Source organism: Haplochromis burtoni, unplaced genomic scaffold (assembly GCF_018398535.1).
Source record: "Haplochromis burtoni strain Fernald_Lab_line unplaced genomic scaffold, NCSU_Asbu1 Contig_448, whole genome shotgun sequence".
NCBI classification, from domain to species: domain Eukaryota; kingdom Metazoa; phylum Chordata; class Actinopteri; order Cichliformes; family Cichlidae; genus Haplochromis; species Haplochromis burtoni.
In genome coordinates, this window is record NW_024582809.1 from 48,326 (window position 1) to 65,934 (window position 17,609).

Genomic DNA, 17,609 nt, shown 5'->3' on the forward strand with positions numbered 1-17,609 from the left:
TTAACAATAATGTGTCAGCTACAATGCACTGCACAGTTATTTTTCTTAAAGTAGGGATATGATTTGAAAGAACTGAACACATCAATTGTGTTCAGTTCTTTCAAAAGTAAAGAATTTGAGCAGTCATTTTCTGGCAGTTAGACACAAATGATGTTACAGAGCAAAGTAAAGAATAACAATAGTAGGAAATAAGACAGGACTAGCCTTAGAGGGCTAAGGCTAAGGCTAGACACTGATGGTGGTAGAAATGAAGCAGCAGGAGACTTGGATAAAGTGAAAATGTGAAGGAGGTGAGTGTAGAAAGCAAAATGATAGATAAGCACTAAGATTTAAACACACAGAACAGAGGCGGATTGTTTAGCAGAAGTTGAAAATGGATTAGCCAGAGAGATGACACAAAAAGTAAGCTTAGCAGTGTGGGATGTGATAGACTAGCAGAAATTTAAGTAGATATTTAAACAAAGATCCTCTTGAACTTAAAGCACAACCGTCATCATTAGTTTCACTATTAGCTAATATTTTTCAGTCATTAAAAGATGCAGGGTAAATTATAATAATGCATTTTTTCCACTTCTTTGTGCGTTTCATCATGTCCATTCCAAGAAATGTATTAATAATCATAACATCCTTGTATTGAAGTTATGATTATTCATCTTTCTATTTAGGCGGTTATTGTTATTCTCTCACTGATATATTCAAAACCTGTGCCAAACAATTAACCAGAAATAAAGAAGAGGAATGGATACAACATTGACGGGTTTCAGAGAAGTTTGCAGTTATTCCGTACCGACAGCAAAGAATTCTTGTTGAAGCATAAATTAAATTCATTAATAATAATGAATTATATACTGACGCTTCATATTAGGTATCCAGAACAGAGAACACAGACTTCACAAAGTGCAAAGTTATGAAAATGCAGATGCAAAAGTTCTCAAAGTTGTTTCATGGCACATAAATGTGGCTAGGCTATGATTAGATTAGCATAGCTAATGCTAAACAGGAGAAATCTATTAGTGTGGCTCAATCCCTGTTAAAAGTTTAAAATCACATTGATCTTTTTCTTTATTACATATTGTATGTTTACTATTTAAATGAAAATATGTTATTTTTAAAAATTATTTCTTAGTGCCTAGTAAAAGCAGGCCTTCCGGCCTTATTGGTAAGCTAAGCTAACGACTACCTGGTTCTAGCTTAGTTTTAGTGCACGGATTGTCATCACATTTATCACAAGCTTCTTTCTGATGATGAAAAAAATATCCAGCAGAGGTAAGTTGAAATTTTTAGTTCCCCAAATTTTAAATTACTTCCGAGTAAGTAGAAATTTTGAGAATTTAACACAGATTTTTAAGTTATTTTATTGAAATTGCCTGCTGCTAAAACCATAAAACATTTCTTATTAGTGAATTTCATTTGTTTGAAGCCTGGTTGAAAGTTACTGTCATTGCCTGCACTGAACTTAATCAAAAACAAATATTTAACACTATTAATGCCGTCACCATAACTTTAGTTTGGTTTAGAGTTAGGGTTTAGTTTGGTTTTATGAACATATGAGGAGCTAGTTCTTTAGGTGAGCTGAATAGTATGTACTTTAGGAATAAACACAGGAGGGGGAAAAAAAGAAGAGGAAGGGAAATTTAATTTTAAATCACTTCCAGTCACACTAACTTTACATCTGGTTGACTTAGTTGGTACTGTGCCCATTTTGCCCGAGTCCTTCTCTTTGTAAAACACTTTTTGAATGGAGATTTTAAAAGAGCAGAAAGAGAACTGGTGTGAAAAGAATGTGTGTTGAAGTCAAGATCACTAAATAAAAAAGCAGATTAAAAGAGGAAGAAAGAAATAAAAAGGAAAGGCTTTCAGGTCCGAGCTTGTCTCTGAGCCCTTCTTGTTCTCACCTTATCTGCGCCTTGGCTCGGCATTCTTACAAATGATTTCAGGATACAGAGAGAGGCCAAAGCTTGGATATCTGGGATTCATTTACATTCTTACTGGTTTGTGCTTTCCCTGCTTTCTTTCTTTTTTTCCAAGAAGATGGAATTTCAAGGGGCCTAAAAGAAACAGAGCAGGAATCATTCAAGCAAAAAAAACCTAAGCGTGAGCGTCCCACAGGGATCCATATGGCTGCCGTGCGGTTGTAATGTCTTTGTCTGCCCATCTCCTCTGATTACCATCAAGTCTCTGGAGATATCCATGAGGGCAGAATTCGTGTGCATTCATGTGTGTTTGGAAAGATGAGTTTGAGCGTGTTTCAAAAAAATGTTTGGAAGATAATTCCGCTGCAGTTTCAATATGTCAGGATACATTTTGCAAATTCAGTATGAACTTTAAAAACTTTCTGTGAAATACAAGGTGTTAAATGATGACCAGAAAGGCTGATATAGTTAGCAAACAGCAGTACTTTATTTGCGCATTTTTCAGGAAACTGAACATTTGTAGTATTTAAATTTTTTATCACATAGTGTATGTAAATCCAAAATTCAGTATCTTTCCAACTTTGCTTTAGTCTCTACCAACTCTGAAGGGAAATTTCCATTTTTTTTATCAGCTAAATGCTCTACTGTGACTATGCCTTCATGCATCTTGAGCAGGTCCAGCAGCTCCTCAGTTTCATAAGTGTGCAATGAATCCAAGAAGCTCTCAAAGCTGATATAGTCCTCCTCTAGCCTCCGTGTTTACTGAATTGTCTGTATGGAAATCAAATCAATAACAGAAACAGCATGAGTCACTTGAACTGCTGTTCAAGTGACTCATGCTGTGGCTGTGGCTACACTGTAGCTTGCCATCACCAGTGTGTGAATGTGTGTGTGAATGGGTGGATGACAGGTTGTGTAAAGCGCTTTGGGGTCCTTAGGGACTAGAAAAGCGCTATATAAATACAGGCCATTTACCATTTACCATTTGAACTATACAGTAAATAAGCATTAAGGTCATAGTTGCATTTAATGGGAACTACACACATAGCTGTATTGTAACTACCACTTAGGCAGTGTGAAAAATATTTGAAACAACTGGAAAATGTTGGCTATTTATCTTCATTTAAAAAAATCACATTGTACAATGATCTTAGGTATTAACTTGTTTGTTACACTTTTCTTCCTCTTTTTGGTCTCTATCGCTTATCATAATCTGAGCTTGTTAAAAGATTTCACACAAATGTATCTCGGTAGTTTCCGCTTTGGTTGAATACACATAATACCAGAAAGCTACGCAAACAAATAGAACACAGGCTCTTTAGTATGTCTGCTGTGATGCAGGGCAGATGGTCCAAAGGGATTTCTAAACTATTCCACAGCTGCTTAAGGGAAATAGAGCTGATCCGAGGAGTGACAGTGAACCCAAACAAAAGCTGATGATAACACACTCCCAGTGCTTAGTCAAACTGCAGAGGTGGATGACTTGACTGGTTTTGTCATGGTGAGCACCTTTTTTTACATTACATGTTGTAATCATAATTTATGATTATTGCCACCTGAAGTTTAAGGTTTTATGTATATCTATCTATTGATCGATCGATCGATGTATAAATATATATATATATATATATATATATATATATAATATATATATATATATATATATATTTATAATATATATAATATTATATAATATATATGAGTAAAAACTGTGAATAAGCCAAGTTTATAATTTAACTGAAGGTTTGACAGTTATCACAAAACCTTTTATTTTATTTTCGTCAAATAAGACACGGGCGAATGAATGCGTGAAAGTGTGATCATGCAAAGTCTAACTGACACAAGGCTGAAACATTTCCATGTCGGGAAACAAACCGCAGTTTGAACATTAACTCTGGCATTGCAGGAATGAACAAAGCATCTTGATGGTTGAGTGGTATGGTTGCAACCCTTTGGAGCCAAAAGGGTGTCAGTATCTCACTCTAAACCCAGAAAGCTCTCAAATCTGGATCTCATTAGGCCTGTAGTCGGATGGTGCTGGACTGAATGCAACCAGAAAGCAGCCACACTCACCCAACAAAACTTCAGCACTGAAACACAGCCAAGCCGAGAGAAAAAATTATGGATCACCAAAAGAGCGCTCAGTGACCTGAACCACCCCTGTAGTCGAGGATGGAAACTGCTGCATAAAACCTGCAGATTGGTTTGGATGTCTGTTTCTGAAAACAGAAGTTTACTTGCATGCATTCACAAACACGTGCAGGGATCTGCACTGGTTTCTTTTTGTCTTTGAGATGTTATCTGGTGTTATCACTGTAATTGGAGCACTAGGTGGTCATTTCCTGCAAGACAGGATCGTAATTGTGATGACTCATTGTTCCTCACTGCTGCTGTCAGAAGATGACCAGATCGCTTGCACTGTCTTTCCCACAGCCTCCCCCATTCCTCAACAAATCCCTCCTTCTTAAGCAACTGGGCCCTGCTGCCACTTCAAAAGAGCAGAGATCTTCCTCACCCTTCACTGGCCCCTTAACCACAGCAAGTTGGCTGGAAAATCCAAATAAACAATGCAGTGATGAGAAAGCTGAACTGTCTTATGTCATGCAATGAGGGTATCTTTTGACTGGGTATGGAAGTGTATTGGAAAATATATTGAACTGGAAATGGGGAAAGAAGAGAGACAGAGTGCTGCTGTGTACATCAGTATTGCAGGGACATAAAAGAGAAAGGGGCACAATAGCAACTAATGAGGAATGTTTTCCTAGGATTACAGACCTGATCTGGTTTGCCTGATTTGAAAAACTTATCAGTCGATTAGGACTGAGGCCTGAGTGGTGATAGATTGCAGGAGGGTCAGTTGTGCGATAGCCTCAGAGAGACCCTAGCTTCTTGGCAGGCAAAGACCATTTAGATAGTCCTCTAAAGCCCAGTATGCCATGCTCATATCTTTTCCTCTTAGGTAATCAAAACCCCAGCCGTTCTGAATGCCTGACAAGCAAAAGCTGAAGCAGTGAAATAACGTCTGGGATATTTTAAAGTTTTATTGCACTGCAAAGAAGTAGGGCTTAGGTTCATGTGTAGGCCAAATTTCACCTTTACAAAGTGAAATATGTACTATGGTGCCATAAGAGTTACAGCATTTTCCTAGCTCTCAGACTGTAGGTGGTCCTTGTTTCCTCGATTTTCCAAGTGTTCATTAACTTTTGACAGAGATGTCTGTCCACACAGGCTGCAAAACATCAGGGATTTTAGAATATTAACACTACAGCTGAAACATCATGCAGACAGCTTAGAGAAGCCATTACTCCTTCGATAGAATCAAATCAGCCGGTTGGCTGCGGCCCAGTGAAATAAACCTCCTTTACAGATCCTTGTGGTCACATAAGTCAACATTAAATCCACACCCAAGTAGACCTGGTTTAGCTGAAAGTGTGTGTGTGTGTGTGTGTGTGTGTGTGTGTGTGTGTGTGTGTGTGTGTGTGGCCAGACATATATGTCAAAAATACATGTCAAGAGGAAGAGGCATGCAGTGTATGTTTCAGTTGTTTAAAAACCACAGCATATATAAAATAAAAGATCTCAAAAAATATGTATGTCAGCATTCAAAACGAAATGAGACATGAGCATAAGTGTCCTACACCCACACCTCTCTTTGATGTGTTTTCACCCACATAGGATATTACCCTTAATGATCTCCTGATAGGAATCCCCCCCTACATGCAGCGGTGCAGACAGCAGGAAGTGTGAGTAAAGCATGTAACTTATACACCAACGCATAAAAACATTAAGACCAGATAAAGTTTTGTGTGTTACTTGCCCTACAAATAGATAAAAGGTGCAAACACACTGGAAATAATATCAACATTAACTGGATGGAACAGAGGAATGGAAACCTGCTGATTTTGCAGTAACTCAGATAGCTCACAGTCATCTTTGTGAAGAAGAAAGTTTGTGCTATACCTGGAATAAAGTCATGTTTCTACTGCTGAGTATGCTGCCCCCTTTTTTAACGGCTGCATTTGAGTGACCACTGGTTCATTAATGCATGTCAGCGTGTGAGCAGTCACATTTAACGGCCTTTATCAGGTGAGGCAACCCTTAATGCTATCAGTACACAAACACATATTGTTGTGTTATGCACTGCCCACATGCTGACACAGATATACACAAAGAAGCTTGCAAATCCTTTAGCTAAACCAGTTATATTTGCCACACCAAACAGGTTCGGTAGAAGGTAGCCTCTGTTTGAATACAGTGGTGTAACGAATCAGAGGAACAGATGGATAAAGAGCAGGAATCTGAACTGTCAGAACCTGTGGGCAGAGAAAGTTATTTGAGTTACACAGCTTTTTCACATGCATTCAATCACTTTCAGTGTTTCTCCTTCTACAGAGCAGTGTGTGCATTTGCACAACTCCAAGTGTCAGCTTTGAAACCCACAACAAACCAACAAAAGTTTTGTTTAACTTGCATTGCTTCACACTTACCTCTCCCCTGCTTTGTTTAGCTCTGATAAACGGTCTGCAAGCCCTGCAGGGGAGGTTTCACAGGTAACCTGCTGAAGCGTGTCAAAGCATGCTACAATCAGGTTCTGAGAACTGGGATGTCACTGTGGGCTTGAACCATGTGAATTAGATTCCTTTCACTTCCCTCACTATAAAAGTAGAGTTTTTAGAACAGATAACCATGAGACAGCTAAATCGAATTTCTGTGGAACTTGACAGAAAAAAAAGCTCGATGTCCTTATTTCACTTGGCCCAGAGTGGGACTGTTGCTGCAGTGTTCAAAACTGGTTCTTCCAGTGTTTTTCCAAGTAGTTGCAAAGTTTCAGTGTACGAAATGTATCTGAAGAGTTGTAGCATAGCAGTTATTCATGGGAACACATAAATACTTAAAAATGATTCTAATTATGATTATGTATGTGTTAAGCTGGTGTTCTCCCTAGTTTTGGATTTTTTTCCCTTTATTTAACAGCACCTGTAATAATAGCGGTAACACTTAAAGGGAAATGAGGGCAGTTTAGATTTTAATCAGAGACCCAGAAACATTTCCTATGTTGTCATTATGTTTTCTATATTTAATGAGAGGGCAAGGCTTTGTGATGAAATAAGAAAAATTCAGTTGATATCATCCGTTTATATTTGTTGGTTCATCACTAACACAACATGAAACTTGAACTATAATCACGACTACCGATGTCGTATATTGAGATTCACAGAATACAATGAAATGTGATAAAGATCTCTGCACCAGCTCATCTGAAGCGGCACACATCTGTATGTATTCTGTATGTGTTCACGCGCACACACTATCTGTGCAAATGTGCAAGAGTGAGCAAGAGAGAAGAAGAGAGAGGGAATGTAAGGGGGAGAGACAGTTCAGGCTAAGACCAACCCCCGAAGCTGATGCATGTTTCAGCTAAGGTCGCACTTCACTCCCTCTGCCTCGTCAGTTTGACTGTGACTTACTTGGTGTGCTTGTCTGGATTCTGATGACTGAACAGCAAATGAAGTGCAGGATAAAAGTAATACTACAACATTTCCCAGGTAATTTCTTTCGTTCTTTCTTTGTGTTTCCCATGTCTGATTCAAAATTTGACAATATTATTACCATTTTTTCTTTAGACACTTTGTTTTAGTTGAAGTTGAAGTTAAGGCTTGTTTATACAGTTTAGAACACAGGCTTTATATTTTCCTGATTTGCATAAAAATGTATTTGTAACATCTTAACCTTGCTTTTTTATTTTTATTTTGTATTTTTTATCACTGTCATACCAGGGATAAGCAAGGATGCCAAAATATCTTAACTAACATTTATAGATATTTCTCTCTAAGTGATATACAGGGGGGAAAAAACATTTTTCCAGGAAGTTTGAAATCTTTGAAAGAAAAAAAGTGCTTTAGTTATTGCATACAAATGCTCATAGTGACATGATTTGACACAGAAATCCTGGTATGCTTTTATAATCTTCATTCATACTTTTCTACATTATGTAAATCATGACTGTACAATGGAGAGAGCCGACACACAGACACTATGCTCATGTTGCATTCATTTCCCAAATTCTTGCCAGTGAGCTAAATGAGTTCAAGCCTCCAGAACATTTGTTAAATGTTAACACATGACTCAAGAAAAAGGGGGGAAAAATCCTTCACACAAAAAGAGACTGAAAAGAATGTAAACTTAATCACCCCTGACTGTATCCAGCCTAATGGCTAAATCCATCAGTGTATTTATATTGGAATTGGCCAATGGCGTAAACTTCAGACGTGCTGTTTCTGTATTAAACTTTGAGGGTTTAAAGTAGATTTGCATATGTGAAGTTGGCTTCAAACACACGTCATGTACACAATGAAAATGAGCTGCATGTGTGTCAAATCAAACGCAAATCAAACAGTGTGATGGTTCTTGTCTAACAACCTTAGAGTAACTGGCATTTAGTTTATACACAGCTGCAAAACCTAAATGTCCGTCTGACATTAAATTTACCCCTCTGCTCTCTGCATCTTATTCAGCCCAGCACACACAAACAGCAATAGTTACTTTCTCTCATCTGTTTTAGTGAATAACAAGAGGTCAAGCCTAAGTTAAATGAAATTGAATATGCATTCATACTTGCCTGTACATGTATCTGTCAGACAATGCAGCAATAGATTTCACATGTTCAGCCTACACTTTGGTTTCTTTGGATTCATCAGATTTGACGCGCTCAATCTTTTTGGGCCAAATGTCAGATTATGGAACCAGTAAATAGCCACTTTAATATGTACATTTAAAACTGTGACAATTTTAAGCAGTTATTTTCAATTTCACTGATTCTGCATTTCATTTTGCCATCATTTTTATGCTCTATTCTCATGTCTTTTTGCAGTGCATGTCTAAGCTCTCTAACCAGGCAGAGCTCAAAACCACCCTCTGCTGGCAAAAAGGGGCAAAGAAAACATCTGAGGATCCTGGAGGATTACACTGTATATGCTGCATGTAATCCCTCTATGTATTGAAAGGGCTCTGGCATTTTCTGTGAGAGTGGGTATCCATTTGATAAATTCTTCACCGCTCCTACTACTGAAAGCATATCATCAAAGATGACTTTGTAGCTACTGAGTGCACACAGAATAGAAGAAAAGCAACATCAGGCATGGAGGCTTTAAATTCTTCCAGTAGAGTGACTTCAGCTTCACCCCCCACCTCCACTACTCCCTCATGTTCATGCTACCTGCAGTTCTTCTGTGAATACCAGGACAAATCTGTCATTGAAAAGCATTACAACTACACTGAGAAGCTGAGCAACCGTGATAGGCTCAAACCTGAAAGCATTGCCTTACTGGTGGTGTGTGTCCTCATCATCCTGGAGAACACTGTGGTTCTGCTTGCCATTTGGAGGAATAAAAAGTTCCACCTGCCCATGTATTACCTGCTGGGAAACCTGACTCTGTCAGACTTGCTGGCTGGTATTGCCTACATGGTCAATATCCTCCTATCGGGAAAAAATACTTTAAAACTGACACCAGTGATGTGGTTCCTCCGGGAGGGAGGGGTCTTTATCACTCTGGCTGCCTCTATAATTAGTCTACTAGCCATTGCGATTGAACGCCATGTCACTATGGTGACCATGAGGCCGTATCATGGGGCAAAGCGGGGACGCATGTTGGCACTAATTGGTGCGAGCTGGGCCGTGGCAGGGTTTTTGGGAATCCTCCCAATATTGGGATGGAACTGCATCCGCAGACTGGACCAGTGTTCAACGGTGCTCCCGCTTTATGCCAAAAGCTACATTCTGTGCTGTGTGTCTGTTTTCAGCGCTGTGCTCTTGGCCATCGTGGTGCTTTATGTGCGTGTTTTCCGCATCGTCCGCACCAACACACAGCGCCAGCGGCTCGGCTTGTCAGGCAGCATAAGGAAGGGCTTAGCCAGGAAGTCAGAGAAGTACATTGCTCTCCTCAAGACAGTCACCATTGTCTTGGGAGTCTTCATCGCTTGTTGGCTGCCCCTTTTCATTCTCCTCCTGATAGATTTTTCCTGCCCCATCCGTGGATGCTCTGTGCTCTACAAGGCTGAGTACTTCCTGGGAGTAGCCATTATCAACTCGCTCCTCAACCCCATCATCTACACACTGACCAGTAAGGACATGAGGAGGGCCATTCTGAGGCTCCTCTGTCGGCCGTGTCTAATGACGTCGGATGGGCAGGTGAAGAAGATTGGGATGCCGTTCCTGGAGTGCAGTTTCAGTAAAACTGAGGTGCCCTCCCAGAAGTTAGAACCGGGTCTGGAGACCACCATTTCATCTGGAAATGTCATCACCACTCCATCTACAATTAAAGCCCTATACCCCAAACTTTTCAAGTCATAAAGACTTTGACTGACTGTGTCCAAAATGTGTAAATGGGTTTCCCGCTCAATAGAGGATATGTAGCACATCCACTATTGAGAAACAGTTCTGTGGTTTTTTTTTTTTCAAAGAGACAAAGAAAGGGGGGCGTATGAAAGACGATGACTCACCTTTGACAGTGTGGCGCAGTTATGGCAATATAACTGAATCACAGAATTTCATTTTGATGAAGCATACCAAACCAGAGAGCAAAGGATGTATTTCAAATGTGAACACGTAATGGTTTTTATGTATATGATGCTAGCAATATGTCTCCTTTATTAATTTGCACTGACATATGCAACCTTGGACTCAATTATTTTCCTGGGCTTCTGTATTTTGTGTGAAGCTTAGAAGGATGCTTCTGTAAACTCAAAGAGTGAAAGACTGAAAACTATGTACTTGCTGGAATAATATGGAGGCTAACGTTTCTCCTCTTGCAGTTTCTTAAGTGCCTTAAAGTCAGAATTAAAACTCCTAACAGTTACAGTGTGTAATCTGCAGACACCTGGATTTCGCTGGTTCGAAGACTGATCGTGTGCTAGATTTGCACGCGTAGATGTTTGGTTACACATATCTGTGTATGTGATGCAAAGGAATTAAGTTGACAGGAAAGAGGTGGCACCCTTCTTGAAATTACTGAATGCTGAATGCAAATAAAGTATGTGGGAGAGGAGGTGCGGAATTAAAACCCCCTGACAGTTTTGAAATGACAGATGGTTAACCTATCTGCGGTAGACGTGGAAAGTTGTTGGGGTCGTGTCCAGTTTTTTTGAAATGTCAGCCTGACATCTGCAGTAAAAACTGCTGCATTTACAAAATGTCAGCATACTTAGCATGGGATTAACTGAAAGATAATGTTACAAGTAATGTTTACTTTCCACTGGCTGACAGCTTAACTCCAACTGAAACCAAATCAGCTGCAGTTGCATCATGTCAAGGCTTTACATTGCAGCTTGTGAAGAAGACAACCTTAGGAAAACGTTCATTCAGCTGCATCACAATTTTTATGGATTAAAATATTTCTGCCTTTGTAAGTTACAGATCATTCTAATCTGGTATAAATTTACCGAGCAATTGTTTCAGTGCTTCCTTTCATCGTTCATCAAGTTAATAGAACATTTCAGTTAAAGGTACTGAATGATTTTTATTTTCTTACGTCATTCAAGACTTTAATTGATTAAATGAGGTTGTGGGTTTTTTGTACTAAAATGTATGTAGTGAACTTGATGTATTTGTGAGCATATTTTATATATCTCTATTGTAAATTATATATATATTTTGTAACAAGAAAACGTTAGCAAAATTTGTGTTTCTTTTCATAAAAGAAATAAAGTGTTTCTCTAAAACATTCCAATGGGTTTTCAATTTATTTTCACTGTTAGTACCCTGCAGCATTCTTAAGTGCATCAGTGTGTATTACTGTGTTAGTGTAGCTGTGGTTAAGCGAAGAAGTATCGCAGGAAGTCAGCCTCCCTCATTTCACATCTGGTAATGGCATTGACCTATATACTTCAACTTTAGCCCGTCTCAGTATGGCTTAACCTCCACACAATGCCTCTTTTAAATAAATACTTCTTAACCAGTGGTTAAGAGTTACTATCACCTCACACTAATCTGGCCTCCACATTGCCAGTCATAGTTAACAGCCGTGTAATCTCTCTACATGTTATGTATCCAGTTAAGCTACAATTGAAAGATACTGATTGATTTGCAGAAAACTAAAAGAAGCTGCTAAATGGTTTTTCAGTTGTTGTTGTTGTTGTTGTTTTGTCAGGCCACTGTTAAAAAAAAAGTCAATAATGCAAAGCACGTCTAGTGTGACAGACAGCAGATTTTTTTCATGTGATTTTAACTGTCTTTGCCCTAAAGGCATTCTGCAGTCAACCATAAACCCGTCTTCCAGGGGTTTGCTGTATCCACTGTGCCTGCTGGCAGAGGTCATCAAGTCAGGGAATCTTTCCTGTCCTCCAGCTTGATTTTTGCTGCAGCAGACTCAACTGTTCGAAGTCATGACCACCAGTGACTTATAAATAAAAGAAGTTGGTATGTGGTTTTTCAGGGTTTTTTTTAAATGTCACACCACTGTTAGAAATAAGCTGTCAATAACGCCCAGCACACCAAGTGTAATAGTGCACCCAATGTAACCTTTAATAAACACTGAACAGTAAGGTTTTGTTTTGTTTGTTTGTTTTTTTTCCTGTCAACCAGTGATTAAGAATGACTATCGCCTCACTCTCACTGGCCCTTCACATCGACTATAGTTAAAATAAGGAAAAATTACACAGCTGTTATGTATCCAGCTAATTTAGCTCCTATAGCAAGAAAACTGTGTTTAGTGCCTGCATTTATGTCTACATTTGTCTTATAATACTGCCAAAGTTACAGTTATGAAGACATGGTTTTTAATGCTAACATGCAAATCTGGTAAAGACTGTTGGTTGATTTGCATGAAGCTAAAAGAAGCTGTTAAGTTCTTCACTTGTTTTTCAGTTGTTGTTATTTTTTGTCAGGCCACTGTTAAAAAATGTCAACAATGCAAAGCATGCCTAGTGTGATAGATAGCAGATATGTTCTTGTGATTTTTACTTTCTGTGGCCTATAGACATAAGCCCTTCCTGATGGTGCTAGAATAACTCTGATATGATTTGTACAGTGCAGGTGTTCCTCCAGATGTTTGCTCTATCCATGAGAACTGTGCCTCCTGGCAGAGGTCAACAAGTCAGAGAATCTTTCCTGTACTCTGGCTTCCATTCTGCTGCAACAAACTCAGCTGTTATAAGTTATGACCCTTGATAGGCCCTTGATGCCACAGGCACAAATGAAAAACCTGTACTTTTCCTTGCTCTAGCAGAATTTGGGAAATTACAGAGCTGGGGAACTGATAGTCCAAGTGTGAGTGCACTCTTAACCAACACTTGGACTATCAGTGTATAGGAAGCATCCATCTAGAAGAGCAGTTTGGTGCCTCAAGGCTTACTTCAGCTTTTTCCTCTGATTGGATCTTTACGCAGACACACAACAGAGTCTTGGGGGAACTCTAAGTGGTGTATGAATCATGACTTGTCGTTTCATATCTAGGATTTGCCAGTCCTTTCAGCGTTAAGGTGTATAGATGGAATGTTATCATGGACTGCTTGATGTGATGAGTGGTGAACTGTGGTTGCAGAGCAACAGGGCTTAAATGTCTTGGTTATATTATGGCAGCTCGTTCCACAGGAGTAAACTCAAAAGTGAATGTTTATGCTTGCAGTCTCACAGTTAGCTTTTGGTGCCACCTTTTGGCTTTTAGGCAGAACATCAAATTCTGTGACCTGAATTACGTGTTTTGGAAGGAGGGGAAAAAAACCTTAGTGGTGTGTCAGCACTGCAAACAGATTCCTCCCAAGCTCCTGTGCTATGTAGGAGTCATTCATGTTTTAAAGCAGAACTGCAGGAACATTATAACCATGTCTCTAGAGCACACACCATTATGTCTGAGCAACATAGTGATCGTTAAACAATGCCAGTTTAGTAATTTCCTGCTGGGGTTTCAACAATTACTCATACAGTTTTAAAGCAGTGTTACTGCATTATTCTAGTTATTTTCTCATAATGAGATCCCTTTTTAAGTTGCTAAAATAAGTACCTGTTTTGCAGTTTTATCCTCTATATGGTATTTATAACAGATTTTGATTGACGTTAATGCTGCAGTTTTTGGCTCCCTGCCAAAATTTGGCCCAGCTTTTCCTTCGTTTTAAGAATTCCTTCTCAATAAAAGCCCCCTCCCACGGGGAGCGTTTGTCTGCCATTAGTAATAAACAGAGGCGGGCCAACGCTTTGGTGGCGAGCTCTTATTGTGAAGGCGAGATGAGGCCGGTACAATGCTTAGTCACGCTGAGTTACAGCTTTCCCCTCCTTTCTGTGTGGCTCGGGGCTCGGCAGACCGCGATGGAGGAATTGTTCTAGACTACGGTAATTCTCTGTTATTCCAAATTTAAGGAGCCATTATTGATTAATGTCAGTTGTTTGGACATATCTGGATTTTGTGCGGGCGGGTTAGCAAGAATATATTTTGATACCGCTTTGTTAGCACGTTTGTTACGAGCTCGGCTCACAGCCGTTACTCTACTGTCTATTATTAGGAGCCTATTTTGCTGTCAGCTCTGTTTCCGAAACGTTTGACTTGTTGTTTTGATGGGGATTACGGCTCTTTCATCGTGAGACCTTCTGAGTTCACCGTCGTTGCAAACCCACCAGAAACCTGCAGCCGATTTTTCTTGCTCTCCTCTACCTTTGCATGCCAGGTCTGTAGATTATTTTTGTTTTACAAACGCAAGCTCAGAAATGATCCTCGTAGAGGACACACGGTGGCTTTTTGTGTGCTCTTCATGTCAGGTAAATGGCGCGGAAATCCAAGTCCATCAGGGTTTATGTAAGGGTCTGGCTTCACTTCTGGGTCATGTTTTGGTACATCCAGTTCCACTATTTGCTCGGTGAAGAGTTCACGATGAGTCACCGAGGAGAGCTGGTTGCCAAAATGCCCGAGAAACGCGCTGCACTCTGTACTTGTGTTTGTTTCACTTCTGGCTCGATTGCGTTTGCTGGCTTTGTAGCATAAAATAAAAATCGCTGACACAGCTGTAGGTGTAGCTCAGATCAAACTGTTAAACTTGTAGAGTCCCTCCAGTTGTTGTAAGACACCCAAGACCTGTAGGCCTGAAGGGTGGCACGCAAACCGACGTGCGGGGTCTCTGTCAGGGGTGAGTGTGCATCTTTATTACTGTGCTGTTGATGAGCCAACTTTCTTGTCAAGATTAGGGTTGCAGTGGAAGATTTTTAGCAGCATCAGCATAGATCGCTGGTTTATCGTTCACGTTCGTCTTTTAAAGATGTATACTGGACATTTTCAGTTTCTGTTTGAGTTCGTCCTTTAGTAAGGATTTACTGCTGCCAACTCCTTGAAACTTCCTTGTTTAGTGTCACCGTCGAGTGACAGTTTAATTGCACTTCTAGAACCTGTAATGAACAAGTTTTTTCATGTTAGAGGAGTAAAACCCTCCAGATGTTTGCTAGGAGTCATTTGGCTTATGGCATGTGAAGTTTCAGGATCTCCCACATGTGTAGGTTATAAAATGTCTTAATAATAAATGTTATCATAATACCTGCAGTGTTTGTCAGCTGATTCATCAATTGATTGATTCAACAACAGATACTATCTTTAGAGTGGCTTGGACCCAGTTATACCTGTCGCATTCATCATACCCAAAAACGTGTTTTTATTATTGACGAAATGTCAGAGAAATGCAGCAGGTATAGTGTGGGACTTGGAGAGCTTGTTTGTCAGTGAGTCGTTTCTGTCTGCTGTGGAAAGTGGGCGAGTTGAGCAATATGTTCTCCTGTGAAACTATTTCACCCAGAATCCTGGAAGGGGGGAGGCACAGCAGTAAATGTGAATCGCGGTGTGTTTCATATTACAGCGAGCTTAACTGGCTGACTTCCTCATGACGAGTTCCATCATGGTCACTGACGTGTTCCCATTTGTTGGTAAAATGAAAAACTCTCAAACTGAGTTTGGGTTTTTTTTCCCCTTAATCTTTAATGATTGCAAAGAACACGGTAACCTATTTGCAGATTGGAAAGCTACAAGGTCATATAACCTGGCCTTTTGTTTTGCGTCCTTTTATCAATGCTTCACGTAACGATCAGTGTGCGTGTGTGTTTGTGTTGGTGTGTATACACAACTCACGGGTGCTTTGTTATATAACTGAACCCTCACAGCAGCATTGTTGCTGAGTAATTCAGACTCTTCCTGATCAGAGGGCTCCAAACAGACATTAACCACATGTTTCTTGTATTGTACGTCAATGTTGCAGGCAGTTCATATTCTGAAAAGAAGAAGTGGGATTGGAATAAAAATGAAGGCATTAAATTTTCAACTTAATGGGTTCAACGTAGTGGATCTGATCCCACATATTACCTGTAGAAGTATTTGTTTGTAAGCCAGTCTGCAGAGCCAGAGCCCTCTCCTCCTCCTGGATTACTCCGATAAAAGTACCTCTTGACTCTGATTAAAAGATTGTTTTGTTTTCTTAGCCTAATTTGGTTTAAACATGTCTGGAAGATGCTGCAATGGATGTACTTGGATTCTGCTGTTGGTTTGAACAAACTGTTCCCTCTGTTCAAACCCCCAGTGGATTGGCAACAGGGCAGAGCAAGAGCACACTTACTCATGCTGGCCTGTTAAATTAAAGCCTAATTTAAGTCACGGCGTTGTCCTTCAAAATGAGCAGCACTCCCTAGCTGCTGCTTACACACTCACTTACACTTACTTGCTGTTTTGCTTATATTGTTAGCCTCTCTATGTGGACGTTTTTTACTTTTAAAAGTAGTGAAAGTAATAGGTAGGATTCCAGGCACTTGAGTTCCTCACCAACAGTTTTTCTTTTGCGTGTTTCACTTCACCCCGTCTTTTATCAGCTGTGCACACTACCTGTGTGTGAAGCGATGCCAGATAAGGAGAAACTATCATGACAAATGAAAACGCATTAGGCTACGTCCACACTAGCCCGGATAGATTTGAAAACGGCGTCCACACTAGCATTTTCAGTCATTTTCACGCAAAAGCAAGTGAGAACTAAAGAATTTGAAGAAAAGCTATCCGGAGCATGTACAAACTGATATTAATCTTTTCAAAGTTGAGAGTAATCAAAACAACTGCTGTATAATGCACTCGGCTATCTTTGTTTAATTGCTCACATGACTGCATCACATGACTAAAATGCATCATTGTTTTAGAAAGTCGTTTTCAAGTGTCCACACTGCGACGGGACAGCTCCGTTTTGAAATGTATGTGTTTTCAAGAGCATTTTCAAAATGCTGCGTTTTTTTTCTTGAGGAAAACGCCGTCTCGGTGTGGACGGGAGGTCAAAGCGGAGAGAAAACGATGCGTTTTCAAAACACATTAGTGTGGACGTAGCCTGACTTTGCATCTGCCCTACTTAAGAGCACCTGTTGGATAAGCCCTTACAGCTATTGTAGTACTCCCTTTGTTTTTTAAATTGTCTTGGATTGCAAACAGAATTAGTAAAGCAATGTTTTAAATCAAGCCTGATAAGTATTTTTCGTTACTCAAATACAGTGTATTAAATAAACACTGTTCCTGGATTGGTACCCAGTACCAACACATACCTTATTATTGTATGTTGAGTTGAGGTAATCGTAGAGCTGGGCGATATGAGATTTTTTCATATCACGATATGTTTTTTGTTTGTTTTTTCATTTCAGGCGATAACGATATCTATCACGATATAAGCCAAATAACTATATTTGTAAGATTTAAATGTGCC

General features: G+C 39.7%; 1 protein-coding gene across 1 annotated transcript in view; it reads left to right on the forward strand.

The window, feature by feature from the left end:
- The first annotated feature begins 7,291 nt into the window (after nucleotides 1-7,291).
- Nucleotides 7,292-17,609, forward strand: part of s1pr5b (sphingosine-1-phosphate receptor 5b) — a 12,328-nt gene continuing 2,010 nt past the window's right edge. The window contains exons 1-2 of the mRNA XM_005945732.3: nucleotides 7,292-7,459; nucleotides 8,785-14,235. Of these exons, the coding sequence (XP_005945794.1) occupies nucleotides 9,052-10,263 (1,212 nt within the window). The 5' untranslated portion in view covers nucleotides 7,292-7,459; nucleotides 8,785-9,051 and the 3' untranslated portion in view covers nucleotides 10,264-14,235. The remainder of the gene's footprint in view (nucleotides 7,460-8,784; nucleotides 14,236-17,609) is intronic.